Below are 26,072 nucleotides of genomic sequence, written 5' to 3'. Positions count from 1 at the left end.
AATTCTCAGGAAGAGGGGGAGTATTGCCTCTTTTGATAGTGGGTGACTATAATAATGTAAAAGACTCTTATTGGGACAGGAATAGGAGGCCGTTGGGAGTGTTGAGTGACACTATAACCCCATTTGGCAATTTAGTTCGGGAAATGGGTTTGATGGACATTTGGAGGGTAAGAAATGACGGGAAACAGGGCTTCTCCTGCTATTCAGCTTCTTATAATACCCTATCCCGCATCGACATGGCATTAGCTGATGAATGCAGTGGTGGGGGATGTGCAGTACTTACCGAGAGTGATCTCGGACCACAGTCCCATCCTTGTGTCCATTAAACGGGAGCGTTTGAGAGGGCGGATAAGGGGAGAGTGGAAGTTACATCCGGCCTGGATACAACATATAAATATGCAGGGCATCATGCGGGAGATTGGGGACTTCTTTGTCCATAATGATGATAGTGCTCACCCTCTGGTGGTATGGGACGCCATGAAGGCATATCTCCGGGGAATTCTACAGAGGGATATATGTAGGAGAAAGACACAAACTAAGCGAGATGAGGTGGATAGTCTGGAAGCCCTACTAGGGCGGAAATAGAAGTGGCACAGCACGCTACACCCGACACTCAACTGACACTTAGGCAGGCACATGAAAGGGTCAATAAGTTACTACTAGATAAAGAAACTAAGAAGCAGACTTTTCAGAAGATTAGATTCTATGAAGAAGGGGAAAAAGTTGGTCATCTATTGTCGATTATAGCTGCAGCCCAGAGAGGCAGCTCATTTATACATAGTATGGATACTGCAAAGGGGACAAGGGTTACTGAGACGCCCGACATTCTGGAGGTCTTCGCAGGTTTTTACCAGAACCTCTATTCATTGAGTAGAATGGGAGGGGAAGGGGGGGCGGAGGCATTTCTAGGAGCGGGACTGCTTCCGACACCATCTATGGAAGATAGGGATATGTTGGAGTCTCCTATCACAGTAGAGGAGTTGGAGATGGCTCTGCATGGCATGACTACTGAGAGGGCCCCGGGAGCAGACGGTCTTCCTGCGGAAATATACTAACACCTAGAAGAAATTCTGCTACCCAAGCTATTAATAGTGTTTGAGGAGGCTATGAAAGAAGGGATTTTGCCTGCGTCTATGCGGGAGGCGGTGATAGTGGTGATTCCTAAGGACGGTAAGAATCCAGGAATTCCAGATTCATACTGGCCAATATCCTTGCTGACAGCTGATGTGAAAATACTGGCTAAAGTGCTGGCGAACCGACTAACTGGTGTTGTTGATTCATTGATCCATATGGATCAATCGGGGTTTATGCCCAACAGATCAACAGCAGCCAATATACGGAGACTATATCTCATATCTCAATCTGCAGTTGCCAGTCGATAACCCAGGTGGGAGGGTGATAGCCTCACTTGATGCCCATAAAGCCTCTGACGCTGTAGAATGGTCTTACCTGTGGAGAGTGCTGTATAGTGTGGGCTTTGGTCCTCAATTTACAGCGTGGATTCAGCTATTGTATACTCAACCCACAGCTAGAGTTAAGATTAATGGGGTAATGTCCGCGGGAATACAGCTGCATAGAGGAACGAGGCAAGGCTGTCCACTGTCGCCGCTCCTGTTCGCTATTGCGATATAGCCATTGGCGGCTGCTATTAGACGCAACAAGGCAATAAAGGGGTTTCAATATGGCGATTTGGAGGAAAAGGTGGCCCTGTATGCGGAGGACCTTTTGTTATTCCTAGGGGACCCCTCGGCTTCATTGGATCACGCTGTGCAGACCATTGAGGGGTTCGGTGGGATCTCAGGCACGACCATAAATTGGTCTAAATCAAGCCTATTTAAAGTGGACAAGGAGGTGGTATGGACTCAGGAAGACATAGGGGCAGCGTCGGACTGGTCCACCGGGGAACCGGAGGATTCTCCGGTGGGCCCTGGCATCTGGTGGGCCCTGGCACCTGCAGGCATACAGGGCCAGCAGTTGCCTAGGGCCCCCGCTGCTCCAGGGGCCCCCAGCCAGTGGTGTGTCACACACCATGCAGCTGCTATGGGGGCCCCTGCCAGCGGAGCAGCAGCGGGTGTCAGGAGGCAGGAGCCCCTGTCCCCGCTGCTAAAGAGAAATGAATATTCACTGCGGAGCATATCATTTCACAGTCTCCACCCCCAGAGGCCCCGCCCCCAGAGGCCCCGCCCCCAGCCCAGTAAGCCGCTCTGCATCAGGGCCGGCGCCGCCCTCAGTCCTCTCTGCTCCTGGCTCACAGCGCGATGACGTCACTACATCATTCACCCGCTGTGTGTCTGGCAGAGAGGGCAGCTCCTGACACTGAGGCCGGGATCAGCGTGGGAGCGAGGAGGAGAGGTGAGTATTGTGTTTTGTATTTTTTTTTTATATCTCTCTCGCTCTCTCTATCTGTCTCTATCTATCTATCTATCTATATATCTATCTATCTATCTATCTATCTCTATTTCTCTATATATCTCTCTCTCTATCTCTCTTATATCTATCTATCTTTTTATCTCTATCTATTATCTATATCTATCTCTATCGCTCTATCTCTATATCTATCTATCTATCTCTACATCTATCTCTATATCTATCTATCTATCTCTATCTCTATATCTATATATCTATCTATCTTTATCTATTTATCTCTATATCTTTTCTCTGTATCTATCTCTCTCTATATCTATATCTATCTATCTCTATATATATCTATCTATCTATCTCTATATCTATTATCTCTATATCTATCTATCTCTATATATCTCTATATCTATTTTTATTTATAGCCATCTATATATATTTATCTCTATATCTATCTATATATGTCTATATTATTATTATTATTATTATTATTATTATATCTGTATATCTCTATCTATTATCTATCTCTATCTATTATCTATATCTATCTATATATCTATCTATCTCTATATCTTTCTATTTATAGCTATCTATCTATATCTATCTATCTATCTATCTATCTATATATCCATTATCTATTTTCTATCTATCTCTATATCTATCTACCTATCTATCTATCTATCTATCTATCTATATTTCTTTCTATATCTATCTTTATATCTATCTCTATCTATCTCTATGAATCTTTCTATCTATATCTATCCATTATCTACTTTCTATCCATTATCTACTATCTATCTCTATATCTATCTATTTCTACATCTATCTTTCTATCTATATCTATCTAACTCTATATCTATATATCTATATAGCATTATACCCTATGAGGGGGCAGCATTATACCCTATGAGGGGGCAGCATTATACCCTATGAGGAGGCAGCATTATTCCCTATGAGGAGGCAGCATTATACCCTATGAGGGGGGCAGCATTATACCCTATGAGGGGGGCAGTATTATACCCTATGAGGGGGGCAGCATTATACCCTATGAGGAGGCAGCATTATTCCCTATGAGGAGGCAGCATTATTCCCTATGAGGAGGGCAGCATTATTCCCTATGAGGAGGCAGCATTATACCCTATGAGGGGGCAGCATTATACCCTATGAGGGGGCAGCATTATACCCTATGAGGGGGCAGCATTATACCCTATGAGGAGGGGCAGCATTATACCCTATGAGGAGGCAGCATTATACCCTATGAGGGGGTGCATTATACCCTATGAGGAGGCAGCATTATACCCTATGAGGGGGGCAGCATTATACCCTATGAGGGGGGCAGCATTATACCCTATGAGGAGGGCAGCATTATTCCCTATGAGGAGGCAGCATTATTCCCTATGAGGAGGGCAGCATTATTCCCTATGAGGAGGCAGCATTATACCCTATGAGGGGGGGCAGCATTATACCCTATGAGGAGGGGCAGCATTATACCCTATGAGGAGGCAGCATTATACCCTATGAGGGGGTGCATTATACCCTATGAGGAGGCAGCATTATACCCTATGAGGAGGCAGCATTATACCCTATGAGGAGGCAGCATTATACCCTATGAGGGGGCAGCATTATACCCTATGAGGAGGCAGCATTATACCCTATGAGGAGGGCAGCATTATTCCCTATGAGGGGGTGCATTATACCCTATGAGGGGGTGCATTATACCCTATGAGGAGGCAGCATTATACCCTATGAGGAGGCAGCATTATACCCTATGAGGGGGGCAGTATTATACCCTATGAGGGGGGCAGCATTATACCCTATGAGGAGGGCAGCATTATACCCTATGAGGAGGCAGCATTATACCCTATGAGGAGGGCAGCATTATTCCCTATGAGGAGGCAGCATTATTCCCTATGAGGGGGGGCAGCATTATACCCTATGAGGGGGCAGTATTATACCCTATGAGGGGGGGCAGCATTATACCCTATGAGGAGGGCAGCATTATACCCTATGAGGGGGGGCAGCATTATACCCTATGAGGGGGGCAGTATTATACCCTATGAGGGGGGCAGCATTATACCCTATGAGGAGGCAGCATTATTCCCTATGAGGAGGCAGCATTATACCCTATGAGGAGGGCAGCATTATTCCCTATGAGGAGGCAGCATTATACCCTATGAGGGGGGGCAGCATTATACCCTATGAGGGGGGCAGTATTATACCCTATGAGGGGGGCAGCATTATACCCTATGAGGAGGGCAGCATTATACCCTATGAGGAGGCAGCATTATACCCTATGAGGAGGGCAGCATTATTCCCTATGAGGAGGCAGCATTATACCCTATGAGGGGGCAGCATTATACCCTATGAGGGGGGCAGTATTATACCCTATGAGGGGGTGCATTATTCCCTATGAGGGGGGCAGTATTATACCCTATGAGGGGGGCAGTATTATACCCTATGAGGGGGCAGCATTATACCCTATGAGGGGGTGCATTATTCCCTATGAGGGGGGCAGTATTATACCCTATGAGGAGGCAGCATTATACCCTATGAGGGGGGCAGTATTATACCCTATGAGGGGGGCAGTATTATACCCTATGAGGGGGGCAGCATTATACCCTATGAGGGGGTGCATTATTCCCTATGAGGAGGCAGCATTATACCCTATGAGGGGGGCAGTATTATACCCTATGAGGGGGGCAGTATTATACCCTATGAGGGGGGCAGCATTATACCCTATGAGGGGGTGCATTATACCCTATGAGGGGGTGCATTATACCCTATGAGGGGGTGCATTATTCCCTATGAGGGGGGCAGTATTATATTCTATGAGATGGCTGCATTATACTATGTGAGGGGGCTGCTTTATATTCTATGAGGGGGCTACCCCAACTCCTGCTACATAATTAAGACATGTACAACCTTACATTATACCCAGATATTAGCGTGTTTTACCGCATAATTGGTGGTCTGGTATTTAACTCTATGCAGCTACATAGTGGGCCCCAAGAATGATTTTCTCTGGTGGGCCCAAGGTGTTTCAGTCCGACGCTGCATAGGGGCCAACAAACTACAATGTGTGGAAATGTTTAAATATTTGGGGATACAGGTTTCCCTACCGGTGACAGAGTACCTTAATACTAATCTAGTATCCCTACTGGCAATTCTAAGAACTAAGGTGGATACTTGGAACAAATTACACTTGTCGGTGATGGGAAGGATTAATCTACTTAAAATGGTTTTAATGCCCAAGCTTTTATATATATTACACAACTCCCCAATCTGGATACCGCAGAAAAGGTTCGGAGTGGTGAATTCACTGTTTAGGGCCTTGGTATGGGGTAAGAAACAACCTAGAATAAGGCTTGAAACCTTGCAAAGACCAAAGGATGAGGGGGGACTGGCACTGCCAAATCCGGAACTGTATTTTTTAGCTGCCCAAAGTCAACATCTCAGAGGGTGGTCTAATCCAGAGAAGGCAGGCGTCGTCAGAGGAGTGCTGGAATACGTACTAAATAGAAGCCCGTTGATACTTGGCCTAGAGGATGGGAAGATGGGTGTAATGGGAGACGGGTGTCCCACTCTGCGACTCTTACAAGACTTGGGGAACAGACTAAAGAGGGTGAGAGGGGTGACTAGATTCACAGTTATATGGGATAATAGTAACCTCCCAGAGATTCGGAAACTTGGGAGACTGGAAGGCTGGAAACGTAGGGGGCTGACATTAATGTCTCAAATTATGGGTAACGGGGAGCTGAGACCGTTTGTGCAATTACAGAGTGAGTTTCAGTTGCCGGATTCTGAATGGTATCACTACTGTCAGGTACGGCATGCCATTACGGCTCAAAAACTTTCCAGAAACCTGCAGATACAATCTGACATAGTGTTGGACTATATATGTGGTGGTGCTGGACTTACGAAGGGGGTAATTTCTAACACCTACAAAGATATATTGCATACACATTTAATGGGGTTCCCACTTAAAGCAAGATCCAAATGGGAGGGAGAGATTGGGGTGATGACTGACCAGGTATGGGACAGCGTCCTAGAATATGTCCCCAAACTCACTATGAGTGAACCAGCTAGGTTGTCCCATCGTTATGTGATCCATCGTGTGTACCTTACCCCCCTTCTGATGTTTAAAATGGGGCTGAGGGACAACTCACTGTCCAAGATGTGGGGGGGGGGGGGGGGGGTCTGATGCCGGAATCCTTCATGTGATGTGGACTTGTCCCAGGCTATCTGCGTTCTGGTTTAATGTCATTAACAGGATAGAAGGGGCTTACGGAAGTGTTATACCCAAAAACCCACTGGTCTGCATACTGGGATATGTGGAGGAAATTGACATAGTTAATAGTGCAAAGCTTGCTATAGCCAGACTACTATATTGTATGTAGCAAGGAAGCTGATTGCGAGGAACTGGATCAGGAAAGAACCACCTTCTGGGAGAGAGTTTGTGAAACAGGTGTTTTGTATCATCCGGCTGGAGGAAAGGATATATGCTAAAAGAGGCAATTCTAAGACCTATGAGAGGTTGTGGAATCCCTGGTTACAATACGGTACAGGTAACTGATGGGAATGTGCTGTATTTTACAATGCTGGTGTTGTGGATAAACCATCAATACCCGGATATAGGAACATTTCTGTTTTGTATGGTTTGATTGACAATATCGGTAAAAAAGGATGACTAATGGTAAATTACGGTGTAAGAGGAATCTTATGGAGAAAAGAGTTATATATACTGTCTACATGGGGGGGGGGGTAAGAGGGGGGGGACAGGGATGTTCAATTTGTAAATCTATTGTTTGTGGAAGATTTACTGTATATTCTGTATTTTGAATTCTGATTAATAAAAATCTATTTGATCAAAAAACAGTTAACCATGTCATGCAACACAGTTCCCACTCCAGGCCAGCAGAGGGAGCTCTGAACCAGAATTGGGGGAGGAGTGCTCTCTGAGGGCCAGGAGGGGAAATTAAGTAGTTAGTGTGAGGAGGGCAAACGTGAGTAGACGTGTGGAGAGAAGCTGTAGGTTGAGCTGAGGATAGAGAGCTCTCTCCCAGTGATAGCGCATGATCTGGAGCCTGGTCTCCACGGTTGTATGGATACTGAAGGTCCTGCAACAGAAACCAGAGGAATAGGAAGCTGTAAATGCTCTATTCCCACCTAAGACTCAGAGGCACAACAGCGACGGGTGAGCCAAGAGAGATAGAGGGTTACAGCCGTTTGCCATTCAGGACCCTTGACTGCGTTTGCCAAGTAAAGGTAAAGAAACTGCACCCTGTTGTGTCCTTGCCTCCTTCCTGCAACATCCTCAGCACTGCTACATCTCTGTGCCAAACACTGCACCCTCTTCCTAAACATTCCGCTACTCTGCCCTGGGACATTAGCCCTGCCTGTGGAGGGCTACAACATCATTGCTGCACCACACCTTCTGTCCCAGAAGATCTGTCTGCAGCGTCGGCTTAACACCTCCCTTGCCGAACACCACAGGTGGCCTCACGAATCACTTATAAACTTTATTCCCAACTCAACCCCTTTCACAAGGGCGCCCAGGGTCACGGACCGGGTCACCGCTGCTGTGACAATCCCCTCTGAGAGACCGGCCCGGTACCGAGTACCCCACAGCCCTGGGAGGGCGATCCAATGTCACTGTGGTTATGACTGGAGAAGAGGACATGATGTCACCGTGGTTGTGACTGGAGAAGAAGACATGATGTCACCGTGGTTATGACTGGAGCAGAGGACATGATGTCACTGTGGTTATGACTGGAGAAGAGGACATGATGTCACTGTGGTTATGACTGGAGCAGAGGACATGATGTCACTGTGGTTATGACTGGAGCAGAGGACATGATGTCACTGTGGTTATGACTGGAGAAGAGGACATGATGTCACTGTGGTTATGACTGGAGAAGAGGACATGATGTCACTGTGGTTATGACTGGAGCAGAGGACATGATGTCACTGTGGTTATGACTGGAGCAGAGGACATGATGTCACTGTGGTTATGACTGGAGAAGAGGACATGATGTCACTGTGGTTATGACTGGAGAAGAGGACATGATGTCACCGTGGTTGTGACTGGAGAAGAAGACATGATGTCACCGTGGTTATGACTGGAGCAGAGGACATGATGTCACCGTGGTTATGACTGGAGAAGAGGACATGATGTCACTGTGGTTTTGAGTGGAGAAGAAGACATGATGTTACTGTGGTTATGACTGGAGAAGAGGACATGATGTCACTGTGGTTGTGACTGGAGAAGAGGACATGATGTCACTGTGGTTGTGACTGGAGAAGAAGACATGATGTCACTGTGGTTATGACTGGAGAAGAGGACATGATGTCACTGTGGTTATGACTGGAGAAGAGGACATGATGTCACTGTGGTTATGACTGGAGAAGAGGATATGATGTCACTGTGGTTTTGAGTGGAGAAGAAGACATGATGTCACTGTGGTTTTGAGTGGAGAAGAAGACATGATGTCACTGTGGTTTTGAGTGGAGAAGAAGACATGATGTCACTGTGGTTATGACTGGAGAAGAATACATGATGTCACTGTGGTTATGACTGGAGAAGAGGACATGATGTCACCGTGGTTATGACTGGAGAAGAGGACATGATGTCACCGTGGTTATGACTGGAGAAGAGGACATGATGTCACTGTGGTTATGACTGGAGAAGAGGACATGATGTCACCGTGGTTATGACTGGAGAAGAGGACATGATGTCACCGTGGTTATGACTGGAAAAGAGGACATGAGGTCACTGTGGGTGTGACTGGAGAAGAGGACATGAGGTCACTGTGGGTGTGACTGGAGAAGAGGACATGATGTCACTGTGGTTATGACTGGAGAAGAGGACATTATGTCACCGTGGTTATGACTGGAGAAGAGGACATGATGTCACCGTGGTTATGACTGGAGAAGAGGACATGATGTCACCGTGGTTATGACTGGAGAAGAGGACATGATGTCACCGTGGTTATGACTGGAGAAGAGGACATGATGTCACTGTGGGTATGACTGGAGAAGAGGACATGAGGTCACTGTGGTTATGACTGGAAAAGAGGACATGAGGTCACTGTGGGTGTGACTGGAGAAGAGGACATGAGGTCACTGTGGGTGTGACTGGAGAAGAGGACATGATGTCACTGTGGTTATGACTGGAGAAGAGGACATGATGTCACTGTGGTTGTGACTGGAGAAGAAGACATGATGTCACTGTAGTTGTGACTGGAAAAGAGGACATGAGGTCACTGTGGGTGTGACTGGAGAAGAGGACATGATGTCACTGTGGTTATGACTGGAGAAGAGGACATGATGTCACTGTGGTTGTGACTGGAGAAGAAGATATGATGTCACTGTAGTTGTGACTGGAAAAGAGGACATGAGGTCACTGTGGGTGTGACTGGAGAAGAGGACATGAGGTCACTGTGGATATGACTGGAGAAGAAGACATGATGTCACTGTGGCTACGAGTGGAGAAGAAGACATTATGTCACTGTGGTTGTGACTGGAGAGGAGGACATGACGTCACTGTGGTTGTGACTGGAGAGGAGGACATGACGTCACTGTGGTTGTGACTGGAGAAGAGGACATGATGTCACTGTGGTTATGACTGGAGAAGAGGACATGATGTCACTGTGGTTGTGACTGGAGAAGAGGACATGAGGTCACTGTGGGTGTGACTGGAGAAGAGGACATGAAGTCACTGTGGGTGTGACTGGAGAAGAGGACATGATGTCATTGTGGATATGACTGGAGAAGAAGACATGATGTCACTATGGCTATGGAGAGAAGGACATGATGTCACTGTGGTTATGAATGGAGAAGAGGACATGATGTCACTGTGGTTGTGCACTGTACTACCAGATTATGTAACCCTTCTTTCAGCCTATGCACTGTATATACCTTTGTTGCCATTTTAATGCTTTAAGCTTGTTGCTGCTATATTAATGTATCGGTTACAGGGCCGGTCTGGGATCTGGCATTTCTGGCATATGCCAGAAGGGTCTGTCTGGTCGTGGGCTGCCTTGTCTGCTATGTTGTTTACAGAATCGGAGTTCTCAAGACCCCTATTCTGTTAAGAGTCGTGACAGAGCGCAAAGTTGCTGACGCTGTCACTTAGCCCAGCAGGCCACGGGTATTATTAGAATCACTGGTTTTGTAGTAAGTTTTGCTTTCCTCCGTCCAGGGTAATATTAGTAATATATCCCATCTGGTGCTCGGGGGTGAAGACGGTATGGGCCTGTGAGATTTCAAATGCCAGGGCTGAACTTCAGCTCCAGTCCGCACCTGATCGGACATCTTGGAACTATACTTACATTAGCACCTTATGAATGCTTTTGCAGTTGTTGTAGTCTGTTTAGACAGATTTATTTAATGCACTTTATGCAGCATATGCAATGACATATATAACCATTTGTGTATGCTTAGCAGCTTCTATATAGAGAAGAACCAGGATAATTGATTCAATTGTTGGCCAACTTGTGTTTAATACACCGGATATCAGACTTACGGTAAGCCTTTCAGCCTTCAGGAGCGTTACGTCACACGGACTGTACTTGACTACACAATCTGATTTTTAGGATGCCATGTGCACCTAGAATATTTATTTCTTTCCCATACTGCTTCAAGGTCTTCTATTTTGGATTAGGCTTTTGAATGTTCCTTTATGATAATTGTGGAATGCTAGGAGCTGATCTATTTACCTGGTACGCAGCCTCTTTGGATTTGTGTCTCCATTTTTTATCTTATTTATTTTAGAACTGTTTGTGAATATTCTTGTATTTGATGTTGGCCTATGCTTCCTTGTTTCGCTTTGGATTGGTGGATATTTGGGAAGTGCCACAAATTAAGCCATTTTTCTAGGTTTATATGATGTCACTGCGGTTATGACTGAGAGGAGGACAGGACGCAGTGCAGGTAAGTACAAAGCCAAGCATCACATGTACAATACAATCCACCTACTCATCTGCCGGGGCTCGTGGCTGTCCGACACCTTCTGCAGAGCACACAGTAGGACGCTGCGCTTCTCCTCAGGTCGCTTCGTACCTAGATGACATTGTAAATCATCGAACCTCAGAGCCGCAGTCTCATCTCTGACATATCTGTAAAATATCCGCAAAGAAGCACAGATGATAATAAGAAATGTTCAGATCCTGGGCCTCAGAGCTTGCACTCTGCAGGCATTTACTAACCTACTCCACAACTTTTTATATTCCTCTTCTGACATCTTTATACCCATCTTGGTCAGGACACTTCGGAATTCAGAAGCGGTCAGACAATCGTTTGGAAATTGTTTCAACAGCTCAAAGTATCTGTAATTGAACGCCAATGCAATAAATGATCATGTGTACAAATTCAAGTTCAAGAAGGCTGCTATCAAACTTTGTTAAAAGAATCAGTTGTGTAAGAATAAGGCTTATTAATCTGGCCAAATGACATCAAATCCATTGATACTTTGCATCATTTCTAGCATGCAGTACCACTTATGACTACTAATGGAGGGCACAACTTTCCATAGACACCAATACAACAGCGCCCCCAGCATTTAATTAGCGATATGAAAATATTACATAAATACTGTAAGTGTGCAATTCATTTTCCTACAGATCTGCAAGTCAGTAAATTAACAGGATAAGATCTGTGAATTATTTGCTTTCCAGGAAAGAAGTGTAAAAACCTTTTTATCTGAAAAATTTGTGATTCCAAAAGTGCTCGTCACCGAAGGACAAATAATTGATCAGCTGGACGTTATCGGTTCTGGTATTGTAGGTATTGGTATATTTCCACCAGGGAAGTTATACACGATAGTCAGAGGCCGGGGCATAATGAGGATCAGAGTACAGAACCCAACAGGACCTTCACTGCCATGAAGACCATTTTTATCATTCATGGATCATGCCGCCCAGCAGGGAAGGAGAACACTAACACTGGTGCATGCTGGGTGGCAAGCACACTGCCGGCACTGACCTCACTGCTGCATCCACCTCTGGAGCAGCCGCACCCAACAGTGGAGGCCGCCAGCGAGGAGCAGCTTATTACTTCTCTCCTCTCCTTCAATGGAAGTCTTCAAACAGAGGCTGGACAGACATCTGACTGGGATGATTTAGTGAATCCTGCTTTGAGCAGGGGGTTGGACCAGATGGCCCAGGAGGTCCCTTCCAACACTACGATTCTATGATTCTATGATTACAGGATCATAATCAGACTTGACAGACAGTAATATGATTTGGGTTGTCAGACACAGGAGTTGTCAGACACAATGGATGGATGACACAGGAGTTGTCAGACACAATGGATGGATGACACAGGAGTTGTCAGACACAATGGATGGATGGCACAGGAGTTGTCAGACACAATGGATGGATGACACAGGAGTTGTCAGACACAATGGATGGATGGCACAGGAGTTGTCAGACACAATGGATGGATGGCACAGGAGTTGTCAGACACAATGGATGGATGGCACAGGAGTTGTCAGACACAATGGATGGATGACACAGGAGTTGTCAGACACAATGGATGGATGGCACAGGAGTTGTCAGACACAATGGATGGATGGCACAGGAGTTGTCAGACACAATGGATGGATGACACAGGACTTGTCAGACACAATGGATGGATGACACAGGAGTTGTCAGACACAATGGATGGATGGCAAAGGAGTTGTCAGACACAATGGATGGATGGCACAGGAGTTGTCAGACACAATGGATGGATGACACAGGACTTGTCAGACACAATGGATGGATGACACAGGAGTTGTCAGACACAATGGATGGATGGCACAGGAGTTGTCAGACACATTGGTTGTAATGCAAACGTTCTGCAGCTTGCCCAGCCCGGACAGTATGGCCCCCGTTGCGAGCCTCCTTTCACCTGTTAGTAGCCATCTCCTTCAGCTGGAGATGAGCCTCCTGTGCCGTCTTCACAGCCGCCTTTCGCTTCCTCTTCATGGGGTCCAGCCATTCGGGGGGAGACTGATCTTCCTCCAGCTTGAAATGATCATAGAAGGCTTCAAATGTGATCACAGGTTTCTCTTCCAGGTGTAATCTGTGCAAAGTAAAATCCCACCTGTCAGTAAGTAGAAGCCCCCCAGGTGGGTAACATAGAGGACTGTGAGGAGCGACCTGCACAGCAGCTGCTGAAACACCGACTTATTAATGAAGCGCCCCAGGAAAGTTGTCAGGATGATCAGTAACGAGTCCCTGTAAGAGGAAAAAAAAAAGATAATTACTTACCGGTAATTTGATTTTCCAGAGCCATGACAGCACCGCAGACATGAGAGTAGGTATCCCCCCCAGGAAACCTGTAGCAGAGACATAAGAAGGGGGCGGCACCTCTCTCCTCAGTTTGTTTCAGAGTATGCAAAGGTAGCCGCCTTATTAGTTTACATACATGTTACATAACAGTGTCACTAATATTCACCTTCTTTTTCCTTTATTATATATTTTTTTTAATATTTTTTCACATAGATTTACATATCCAGATACAACTTTATTTTTTTGGTGCACCACACAACCATCACCAAGGTAGGGCGGGAACGATGCGGTGCTGTCATGGCTCTGGAAAATCAAATTACCGGTAAGTAATTATCGTTTTTTCCCTTCCCCATGACAGCACCGCAGACATGAGAGGAAAGAGAATAGTAGTGGCTGGAGCCGAGCCTCCCCTTCCCTCAGGAAAGGCATTAGGCGGAGGCCAGCATGATGGGGGGGTTTGGAGGGGTGAAGGTGGGGGGAGTGGGTTAGTTGAGGGGGTGTTGCCACTATATGGGCGTGTAGTGGGGCCTCCCTCCTCACAGTTCCCACTCTGCTACAATAAGCAGTTGTTCCACTCACCATGGCTGACCTGGAGCGGGCGTTGCAGTGCCTGAGGGCGGCTTCTTTGCACCAGCCGCCAGGATGGCTGGAGGCGCAGTTGGCGGCGGTCACCCCGGGGACGTCCGGGCAGCCGGTCCTGCCGACACCGAGGGAGCAGCGCGCACGGCGGGTGAGGCCGCCCGAAAGACTCTCCCCTGATGTGGCTCCTAGGGCCTCCCGTCGGCGCAGGAGCCCCTCCGGGGACCCTCCAGGCCGGGCGCCCCGCGCTGCTCGCTCCAGCTGGCCCCGGCTTGGGAGGAATCCTCATACCCGGCGAGGCCCTGCGGCGGTGTCCGGGCCTCAGTCTCGCTCCATGCAGGGGGTGGGGCGGACACGCGCCGGGCGGCGCTTGTCACAGGATCAATCGGAGGGCCGCGCTGGGGGCTCTAATCCAGCGCGTCCTGCTCCCAGCTCCTCTCCCCGGTCTGCGAGGACTGCGTCAGCGGCCTGCGCCACGGCAGGGCCTTGCCTCTCACCCTCCAGTGTGGCGGAGTCTGCGGGTCCATCGGGGGGGCCGCGGCGGGGGGGTGCCCGCAATGCGGCCTGCTTCCTGCTCTGGGAGCAGCGACAGGAGGCCTAGCAGCAGGGACGAGTCGGCCTGCTGCTCTGCAGGGCATGCGTCATACACCCCCAAATCTGGCAGCAGGGGGTATGCTGTGGTCCCACGGAGCTCGCCGGCGGGGGCCGCACACGCGTCAGCGCGGACGGCTGGCGCGTCATCGGGGTCTCCGGCCGTGGTGGCGCAATCAGCAACGTCGCCTGGGGATCTACAAGCGGGATCCTCCTTGGGCTTCGGGCACGATGGCCCGGTTCCCTCAGGGGGGAGTCCCGGACGACGGCGGTGGTCAAGTGGTGACGGCATCAGGAGCCAATCGGGCAGGAACGCATCTGGGGATCCTGGCGCTTCGGCTGGAGGGCTCACAGCTCCTTCGCAGCCCGGTGAGTATGTATCTGTGTCCCCTGTATGTCAGTCATTGGCGTCTCCAGGGTTAGGAGGGGTGGGTCTCTTGACGGACGGTTTGAGTAATGGGGTGGGGGTTACGTCCATGCTTGCAGAGGTCCGCAATTTGCTGTCACGTTTAGAGCGGGGCATCGTTGTATCATCCCCTTTGGCGGCCTGGGTGGGGTCTTCAGCTGGGGAACAGGTGGGGCTGAGCGGTCCAGAGCTGGCGGGTCGTACTAGCGAACCAGTGTCAGTTTCGGTGCAAACTGAAAAGGAGAAGGAATGTCGTGTGCACTTGGATGACAGGGCTCACGGCGAGGTCTATGTCTGCTTTGAGGGCCCATTGGGGGCTCATTTAAAGAAGGAAGTTAAGGAGCGCATATGGAAGGACGAATATGTGGAGATTTTCTCGTTATTGCCGCTCGAAAAATTTAATCTGGATAAGAGCAAGAAGGTGGATAGCAAAAAGGAGGATGAGGAGAAACGCAGGTGGCGCTTAATTCCTCAAATGTTTGTGAATTGGCAGCAAGCGTTTGCCATTTTGGCAAGCGTTATAGGGGAAAGGGCCCCGGACAATTGCTCGGCATTGTTTTGTTACCTGGATGCGATAGGTGAAGCTTACAGGGTTTACGGGGGTCAGGCGTGGCTGAGGTACGATGAACAATTCCGGCAGAGGAAGGCTGTTCGCCCAGCCATTCGTTGGGATCAGAAGGATATTGGGTTATGGATGCGCGTTATTGCTCAGAACAAGTATGGGAGCTCCTTTCATGGGGGGGCTGGCAGCACCAGCCAGAGCAGCGGTAACTCAAGTGCCACAAGCGGGAGTGGATCGGGGCAAGGGGGGCACCACAAGTTGGGGGTTTGTTGGCAGTTCAACGATGGGCAGTGCAAGTTCGGGGCGAATTGTAGATTCAAACACCTTTGTTCCGCCTGTAACGGTGCTTCCCATGGAGCGTCTAAGTGTTTTAAAAAAGGGAAGTCAGGAGCTGGGGGCGGTAATTCAGTTCCCGCTCTGCTACAATAAGCAGTTGTAAGGTCAGGATTACTTGGGTCATGGCGGTTCGAAGGGGGGGGGGGGAGTCCTTGGAGTCGTTTTGAAATTGTTTTTGGAGACTCATGGTATTGGGTCTCCTATGTTCATTGATTTGGTGGTGGTGATCTGGTGAAAATTGGATGGGGAGTTTCCGTAAAGTGGGCGGATCCCCTAGTTGATTAGTGGACAATGTACCTCGGTGTGGTGGTGCTCCCGAGCCTGTGGGGTAACGGCTGGGAATAATATGTTGGTTTCGTCCACAACAGTTTAATTCACCTAGATCTTTGTGGCTTCAAGGACTCCTCCTCAGTGTTCAAGTATTGCTATATTACATTATTTATTGTTGTTTGTTAATTTAATAAAAGGCTGCTGTGGCCATACATATTCCAAAAGAAACTCTTGGTCTCTGGTGTTATTAAGCGGCGTATGGGGTTAAGTTATGGGGAGTGGTATTGGTCTTCAGGATGGTCTTGTCTCCCACAAACGAGAACAACTTGACAATCCCAACGTCAAGACTCCTAGGGTGGGACAACAGCAGACAACACCTTTCTTTCTCCCAAAGGCCAGATCTGAGGGCCCTAGGTCCAGTCTATAGTGTCGGAAGAAAGTGGATGGTGAGGACCACACTGCTGCCTTACAAATCTGCTCAACCGAAGCATTTGCCTTTTCAGCCCAGGACGTGGCTATTGCCCTCGTAGAGTGCCGTTACACCCAGTGGCGGAGTCTGATCTAAAGACGAATAAGCCAGTGCAATACCCATACGAAGCCATCGTGCAATCGTTGATTTTGAAGCTTTCTTACCCTGTTTGTCCCCTGAAAGGAGACAAAAAGGGCTGAAGACTGTCACCATGATTTTGAGGCTTCTATATATTGAAGCAGGCAACGTCTGACATCTAGGCAATGGAAGGTTCTCTCTCCCTGGGATTTGGACAAAACGAGGGCAAAATTATCTCCTGCTCCCTGTGGAATTTACCTTGGGTAGGAAGGCCGGATCAGTTTTTATGATCACTATCATCCAAAAAGGTGGTATATGGTGGATTTACAGATATTGCCTGCAGCTCGCAGACACGACAAGCTGAGGTTAGGGCCACCAGGAGTACTGTTTTTAGCGTCAGCGCCTTTATTGAGATGGAAGCAATAGGCTCAAATGGAGACGCTGTCAATGCCCTTAATACTAAATTTAGATCCCAGGGAGCCACCTTAGATGTTAATTTTGTGGGCGTGGATGTAAAGGAGGCCTGAATGAATCTATAGATCCATGGGTGATCAGCCAGTTTTTGATCAAACAACGCACCCAGGCCCGATACCCGCACTTTTAGGGTGCTTTTGGACAGTCCTTTTTCCAGTCCTTTCTGGAGGAACTCTAGGATCTCTTTTATTGGTATTTTTTGGGCTGTCCCACTCCATTGTCGGCCCGTGAACTGCAAGAATTTTTCCCAAATTTTTTGGTATTTACGTGAAGTTATCTCCTTTCTGCTAGCGAGCAGGGTGGTTACTAACGGGAATGAGAACCCTTTTGCTAGAATGAGTCCCCTCTCAAGTTCCACGCAGTGAGGTGCAGCCTGTGAACATTGGGATGTTCTACTGGGCCCTGGTATAGCAGATTCGGGGTATCTGGGAGGATCCATGGGTCCGAGATAGACATGCGTCTGAGCCATGTGAACCATGCCCTTTTCGGCTAGAAGGGCGCAACCAGGATTACTCGAGCTTTGTCCTGTCGGATCTTTTTCAAGACTACTGGAATCAATGGAAACGGGGGGGGGGGGGGACGCATAGGCCAGACGAAATTTTCACCGATGTAGAAGCGAATCCACCCCCTCTGGTTGCTCTCTTGGATTTAGGGAGTAGAACCTGTCCACTTTTCGATTTTCCCTGGTAGCAAACAGGTCTACTTCTGGTGTGCCCCAGGCAGCGCAGATTTCCCCAAATATTTTTTGGCTTAGGGACCTTTCTCCCTGGTGTAGTACATGACGGCTTAAATAATGGGCCAGATAATTGTCTGCCCCCTTTAAATGTGTACCCGATAAGGACAGAAGATTGTTTTCCGCCCATGCGAATAATTCCCTGGCCTCTACATAAGGGTTGCCGACCTTGTACCCCCTTGTCTGTTTATGTATGCTATGACTGTGTTGTTGTCGGATAATATGGTGACATGTCTCCCTTACACTTCTCGCTTTACCAGGGGAAGGGCTCGCCTCACAGCCGCCTGTTCTTTTAGTTTTGAGGATGCCTCCCTCATTCCGCGTTCCCACTGGCCCTGTAGTGTTCGTTTCTCTATGTGTGCCCCCCAACCACTCGGACTTGCGTCCGTGGTCAATACCACCGAGTTTTGAGTAGTCCAGGGCACTGATCTGTTTAAGTTTTTGGTGCTCAGCCACCATTTTAATGACTCCTGCACTTGAGGTGAGAGAATGGTCTCCCAATTTAAATTGGAAGGACCCTTCTCCTGCTCGGATAGGATCTGCCACTGTAGCTCTCTCGTATGGGCTTGTGCCCACCGGACCGCTGGGATTGTTGCTGCTAACGTGCCCATGAGCAACATTGTCTCTCTTACTGATATGGCTCGACCGGATTGTATCCGTTGTATTTTTTGTTGTATAGCCCCAACTTTCCTTTCTGGAAGAATGCACTGCTGTTTTAATGATTCCAATTGAATTCCAAGGAATTCTTGTGACTGCACTGGAGCTAATTTGGATTTTTTTTAGATTGATCATCCAGCCTAACCTGGTTAATATTTCCAGGACGTTTGTAACTGCAATTTTGCTTGTCGTTTGCTATGACGAGGAAATCGTCTAGCTAGGGTACTAGCAGGATATTCTTCTCCCTTCTTAAAAAGGATGCTACTTCCCCGATGATTTTTGTAAATATACGAGGGGCTACTGATACCCCGAAAGGTAGGCACTGGTACTGTAGATGAGTGGGGACTTGCGCAATCTCTACTACCAATCTTAGATATTGTTGGCGTTCCCCCCCCATATTGGGACATGGTAATAGGCATCGGTAAGATCTACAGTCATATGTTAAAGTTTGGGCACCCCTATTAATGTTAACCTTTTTTCTTTATAACAATTTTGGTTTTTGCAACAGCTATTTCAGTTTCATATATCTAATAACTGATGGACTCAGTTATATTTCTGGACTCAAATGAGGTTTATTGTGCTAACAGAAAATGTGCAATCTCCATTTAAACAAAATTTGACCGGTGCAAAAGTATGGGCACCCTTTTCATTTTCTTGATTTGAACACTCCTAACTACTTTTTACTGACTTCCTGAAGCACTAAATTGGTTTTGTAACCTCATTGAGCTTTGAACTTCATAGCCAGGTGTATCAGATCATGAGATAAGGTATTTAAGGTGGCCACTTGCAAGTAGTTCTCCTATTTGATTCTCCTATGAAGAGTGGCATCATGGGCTCCTCAAAACAACTCTCAAATGATCTGAAAACAAAGATTATTCAACATAGCTTTTCAGGGGAAGGATACAAAAAGTTGTCTCAGAGATTTAACCTGTCAGTTTCCACTGTGAGGAGCATAGTAAGGAAATGGAAGAACACAGGTACAGTTCTTGTTAAGCCCAGAAGTGGCAGGCCAAGAAAAATATCAGAAAGGCAGAGAAGAAGAATGGTGAGAACAGTCAAGGACAATCCACAGACCACCTCCAAAGACCTGTAGCATCATCTTGCTGCAGATGGTGTCACTGTGCATCGGTCAACAATACAGCGCACTTTGCACAAGGAGAAGCTGTATGGGAGAGTGATGCGAAAGAAGCCATTTCTGCAAGCACGCCACAAACAGAGTCGCCTGAGGTATGCAAAAGCACATTTGGACAAGCCAGCTACATTTTGGAAGAAGGTCCTGTGGACTGATGAAACAAAGATTGAGTTGTTTGGTCATACAAAAAGGCGTTATGCATGGAGGCTAAAAAACACAGCATTCCAAGAAAAACACTTGCTACCCACAGTAAAATTTGGTGGAGGTTCCATCATGCTTTGGGGCTGTGTGGCCAATGCCGGCACCGGGAATCTTGTTAAAGTTGAGGGTCGCATGGATTCAACTCAGTATCAGCAGATTCTTGACAATAATGTGCAAGAATCCGTGACGAAGTTGAAGTTACGCAGGGGATGGATATTTCAGCAAGACAATGATCCAAAACACCGCTCCAAATCTACTCAGGCATTCATGCAGAGGAACAGTTACAATGTTCTGGAATGGCCATCCCAGTCCCCAGACCTGAATATCATTGAACATCTGTGGGATGATTTGAAGCGGGCTGTCCATGCTCGGCGACCATCAAACTTAACTGAACTGGAATTGTTTTGTAAACAGGAATGGTCACAAATACCTTCATCCAGGATCCAGGAACTCATTAATAGCTACAGGAAGCGACTAGAGGCTGTTATTTTTGCAAAAGGAGGATCTACGAAATATTAATGTCACTTTTATGTTGAGGTGCCCATACTTTTGCACCGGTCAAACTTTGTTTAAATGCAGATTGCACATTTTGTGTTAGTACAATAAACCTCATTTGAATCCATCAATATAACTGAGTCCATCAGTTATTAGATATACGAAACTGAAATAGCTGTTGCAAAAACCAAAATTGTTATAAAGAAAAAAGGTTAACATTAATAGGGGTGCCCAAACTTTAACATATGACTGTATTACTGCCATATAGCAGCCCAGGGCGAGTAGCTTCACTGCTGATCCCAAGGTCTCCATTTTGAATTTCTCTGTTCTGATGTATTGGTTCAGGGCTTTGAGATTGAATATTGTTCTTAGTGACCCATCTGGTTTTGGCGTGAGGAACAGAGTGCTGTAAAATCCTTTCCCTACTTGATGACACGGTACTTTTATTAGTACCTCCTTTTGCATGAGGGGTTGAATCTCTTTTTCTAGCGTGGCCTGATTCTTTTTGGCTACTCGGGTCACTTTTACTCTTTGAGATGGAAGGCTTAGAAAACTTAGTCGTAGGCCCTCGGCTAACAGGTCGGTTACCCACTTTGAGGCGGGCAATGCTACCCATTGATGGACAAAGAACCGAAGCCTTCTCCCGACCGCCCTGGCGTCATTGCTTAGTATTGGGTCTCGGGGTGGTTTTACTAAAGAGGCATCCTTTCTCTTTTCCCCTCCAGGGTCTGCCCCGCGTGGTTCTATCGTCTGGCCGCCCTCGGCTCCCTCTGTTCCCTGCTCCACGAAAGGACGAGCGAGCTTCAATCCACCGACGCCTAGAGAAGGGGGGGGGTGGAAACCATTTTCTTATCTGACGCTTTTTCTAAAATTTCGTCCAATGCTTTCCCAAACAGGTATTGACCCTCACACGGGACGGTGCAGAGTTTATCCTTTGACTGGAAGTCTGCCGACCAGTTCTTTAACCAAAGTGCTCTGCGGCCTGAATTTGAAAGGGCGCATGCCAGGAATCCCGCTGCCTTCTGTAGGGAAGGTATTGCCTCTAGCAGAGTCTCCCTTGGGCATTTATTCTTAATTTGGTCACTTAATTCGTCTAACCACTTGACCATAGCACGCGATGTACAAGTGGCGGCCACCCCCGGCTTAAATGACCAAGCCGATGCTTCCCAACCAGATTTTAGAAAGCCGTCTGCTTTCTTGTCAAGGGGATCTTGACAAAGAACTTGATCTTGATTAAGGCGCACATGTCCTCAAATGGCAATGCTATTCCTCTGGATGTGGTAGCAATGGCTGCATCTAGTCTGGGAGCTTTTTCCCATTTATCGCATACCTCCTCATCAAACGGGTATTTACGTTTGAGCGCCTGCGGTATGGACATTTTTTTGTTGGGTTTCTTCCATTCCCTCTTGATCAAATTTAACAGGTTATCATGGAAGGGAAAACCCTTTGTTTTTTCCCCTCGAGATTGCTAAACATAGCATCCTGAATTGACTTTGGCTCTTTTGGTGTTTCAAGTCCCATTGTGGACCTTACAAGCTTTAGTAATTTCCCAATGTCCTCAGATAGGAAATATGGACGACCCTTTTCCTCGTCCGAGGAGTCCGGGTCCGAGGGCCCTATCTCCCCTTGCTCTTCCTCAGACTCTATGTGTGTAGTTATTTCTGTGGGAGGGAGAGGAGGAGGCGGGGGAGAAGCAGGAGTTATATCGGAGCCAAGTGTAGTCTGCTCCTTTAATTCATCTTTTACCGTCGACTTTACTTGATCCCGGATCATAGCTTTAATGCTCTGGAGCAGGGATGGTGACTCTTCGGCCATTGTTTTTGTAATGCACGAGCGACACAGTCGCTTCTCATAAGATTTAGCTAGGGCCTTTTTGTATAGTGCACATTCCTTGTTCTTTTGCTTTGATGTGGCCTTCCCCTACAGAAGACATACATGGGGCAGTTGTTAATATATTGAGCTGCCTCTGGGTACCCCGGTAGCCGGTGGCTCTTCCTCCTGCGCGCTCATCTCGCCTTCAGGATCCATCTGCGCTCCGCTGCTGATGTGGCTCTACAACTCCGGAGCCTGTGTGCAGCCTCTCAGGGACCAGTGGCACCTGCCTTGCCTCCCTTTTTATGGAGGAACGGTGCGCGCTTCTGGGACCGCTGCCGCCCGGAAGTGCCCAGTACACCGCTCCCCCGGCGTGTGACGTCACTTCCGGTGCGACCCCGGAAGCCGTCGCCACTCAGTCGGTGCCAGTGTCGTGGTGGCCACGCCTCCCCCGGCCCAGCCTCCCACTGGAGCGGCCGCCGGGGAGTCTCACGAGGAGGACACCGCTCACAGCGCCTACCGAGCTGGGCTGACAGGCGTGCGCCACCGCGCCTCGATGCCATCCTCTCCCCACGGACCTCGGCCTCCTGACCGGACGACATCAGAGGGGGATCCCTCCGGAGGTACGGACTCTGCCCCAGGCATCCGCCTGCGGGAAACAGGAAACCAAACTGAGGAAGAGAGGTGCCGCCCCTTCTTATGTCTCTGCTACAGGTTTCCTGGGGGCGGATACCATCTCATGTCTGCAGTGCTGTCATGGGGTAGGGAAAAAAAGTGGTCAGCAGCGCCCAACCTACCTGACCGATAGCAGCGCCCACCCTGACCGATAGCAGCGCCCACCCTGACCGATAGCAGCGCCCACCCTGACCGATAGCAGCACCCACCCTGACCGATAGCAGCGCCCACCCTGACGTATAGCAGTGCCCACCCTGACGTATAGCAGCGCCCACCCTGACAGATAGCAGCGCCCACCCTGACCGATAGCAGCGCCCACCCTGACCGATAGCAGCACCCACCCTGACGTATAGCAGTGCCCACCCTGACCGATAGCAGAGCCCACCCTGACCGATAGCAGCGCCCACCCTGACCGATAGCAGCGACCACCCTGACGTATAGCAGCGCCCACCCTGACGTATAGCAGCGCCCACCCTGACCGATAGCAGCACCCACCCTGACCGATAGCAGCACCCACCCTGACGTATAGCAGCGACCACCCTGACGTATAGCAGCGCCCACCCTGACCTATAGCAGAGAACAGACGTCACCAATGCTGCCAGAAAGCGCTTCCTATCTAATAGGATTTTCTGAGCTACTACAGTCATTGACCCCGCGGTGGTGCGAGGGGGCTGCCATGTGGGTGATCCCACCTCGCTGCATTAGTTCCTCCAGCAACAGGCCGGAGACTGGGAGGACCGGTCATCAGAACTCTTCTAAAGTCGCCTCACAACCGACATCACTACAACTTCAGCACACAGGGTTGTCACAGGTTTCCTGCATGAAAAGTCTGGCTATAGCGATAGAGCAGCCGGCGACACATAGAAAAGAGTCAGACAGGAAAGCTGGACACACTGAGGGCTGCAATAACTCCACACCACCCAGCTTTCCCAAGACCGGATGGAATGAAGCCATTACCGTCTGCTTCCTACTAACATCAGAATCTAGGGAATAAGCGATGGGATTAAACCAAACAGGGACCATTACCCTGCAGGTATCTATGTGGAGGGAGGACCTCAGTCCTTATGTTACAGCGCAGGGAGACAAGTCATCAACCTGGGAATTACAGTACCGGGATATTCTTCCTCTGCCTTCTGGGTCATGTGATAAGAACAAACGCTTCAGATGGTAGAATCCACCAGAATGTATCTTCTCCAACAGCTGAAACCTCAACTGCAATGAGAAAAAGTGAATAACATGTAACAATTCACTGTAAATGTATGATCCTGAGTTACATCCTGTATTATACCCCAGAGCTGCACTTACTGTTCTGCTGGTGCAGTCACTGTGTCCATACATTACATTACTGATCCTGAGTTACATCCTGTATTATACTCCAGAGCTGCACTCACTATTCTGCTGGTGCAGTCACTGTGTACATACATTACATTACTGATCCTGAGTTACATCCTGTATTATACTCCAGAGCTGCACTCGCTATTCTGCTGGTGGAGTCACTGTGTACATACATTACATTACTGATCCTGAGTTACCTCCTGTATTATACCCCAGAGCTGCACTCACTATTCTGCTGGTGCAGTCACTGTGTACATACATTACATTACTGATCCTGAGTTACCTCCTGTATTATACCCCAGAGCTGCATTCACTATTCTGCTGGTGCAGTCACTGTGTACATACATTACTGATCCTGAGTTACATCCTGTATTATACTCCAGAGCTGCACTCACTATTCTGCTGGTGCAGTCACTGTGTACATACATTACATTACTGATCCTGAGTTACCTCCTGTATTATACTCCAGAGCTGCACTCACTATTCTGCTGGTGCAGTCACTGTGTACATACATTACATTACTGATCCTGAGTTACCTCCTGTATTATACCCCAGAGCTGCACTCACTATTCTGCTGGTGCAGTCACTGTGTACATACATTACTGATCCTGAGTTACATCCTGTATTATACTCCAGAGCTGCACTCACTATTCTGCTGGTGCAGTCACTGTGTACATACATTACATTACTGATCCTGAGTTACCTCCTGTATTATACTCCAGAGCTGCACTCACTATCCTGCTGGTGCAGTCACTGTGTACATACATTACATTACTGATCCTGAGTTACCTCCTGTATTATACTCCAGAGCTGCACTCACTATTCTGCTGGTGCAGTCACTGTGTATATACATTACTGATCCTGAGTTACATCCTGTATTATACCCCAGAGCTGCACTCACTATTCTGCTGGTGCAGTCACTGTGTACATACATTACATTACTGATTCTGAGACGTATACTGTCTTATCATCCACAGCTTTACTTGTGAGTGCTGCTCTGGTTGTGAAACAGGAAAGGTGCGTTCCAGTAGAATAGTGATTGACGCTCTGGAGGGTAATGCTTTGTCTTGCACCTGGTACACACACAGTGGACCGTGGCATTGTGCAGTCACCACATACAGTAGGATTAGATAAGGGACACCGTGCAGTAATACTAGTTATCTGTCCAGGACGCCGTCACTCACCTCTTCGTACTGTCGGCCTAGTTGGGGGCTTGCATTCTCCTTGGATCCGTCCTTCTCTGCGTTCCACCATCTTTCCCGGCCTTTGCTGCCTGTAATTGAAGAGTTGGTGATTCTCCATATACTGTGGTGCATGTAGGGATTAGGCTTCCTATTGGAAGCAGTCACTTCCAGGGGCATCGGGGGTGCAGTGACCCCCCTCACTGGACCAGACAATTATTGGGGTACACAATGTATTTCGTCCTGGGGTAATCATAAGATTTAGACGACGGCTGTGATGCTCGTGATCGGCAGCAATGTGCGAAGATGTAACCGTCACATTGCGCTCGCTGAACGTTACAGGAGAGTTCCGGAATCAGAAAATCTACGCTATTCTTTATGTAGTGAAATGTTGCAGAATCTTACAATATTCTTTGTGTATTATTACTTTGCGATATCTCTGCTCACTGTCATTG

The 26,072-nt window shown here is 48.0% G+C and overlaps 1 protein-coding gene across 1 annotated transcript in view; it reads right to left on the bottom strand.

Moving 5' to 3' along the window:
• The window catches only part of LOC141074879 (EF-hand calcium-binding domain-containing protein 6-like), an 87,555-nt gene extending 62,018 nt beyond the window's left edge, over nucleotides 1-25,537 (bottom strand). Inside the window, exons 1-6 of the mRNA XM_073562188.1 lie at nucleotides 25,379-25,537; nucleotides 24,213-24,313; nucleotides 13,500-13,577; nucleotides 13,249-13,422; nucleotides 11,565-11,684; nucleotides 11,335-11,474 (exon numbers count right to left, since the gene is read on the bottom strand). Coding sequence (XP_073418289.1) covers nucleotides 11,335-11,474; nucleotides 11,565-11,684; nucleotides 13,249-13,422; nucleotides 13,500-13,577; nucleotides 24,213-24,313; nucleotides 25,379-25,537 — 772 coding nt within the window. The remainder of the gene's footprint in view (nucleotides 1-11,334; nucleotides 11,475-11,564; nucleotides 11,685-13,248; nucleotides 13,423-13,499; nucleotides 13,578-24,212; nucleotides 24,314-25,378) is intronic.
• Between the last annotated feature and the right edge of the window lie 535 nt (nucleotides 25,538-26,072).

This window comes from Dendrobates tinctorius, unplaced genomic scaffold (genome assembly GCF_039654945.1).
Source record: "Dendrobates tinctorius isolate UK_male_01 unplaced genomic scaffold, ASM3965494v1 ptg000341l, whole genome shotgun sequence".
NCBI classification, from domain to species: Eukaryota; Metazoa; Chordata; class Amphibia; order Anura; family Dendrobatidae; genus Dendrobates; species Dendrobates tinctorius.
The sequence above is the reverse complement of the archived record's forward strand: the minus strand, read 5'-3'. Positions and strand labels throughout refer to the sequence as shown.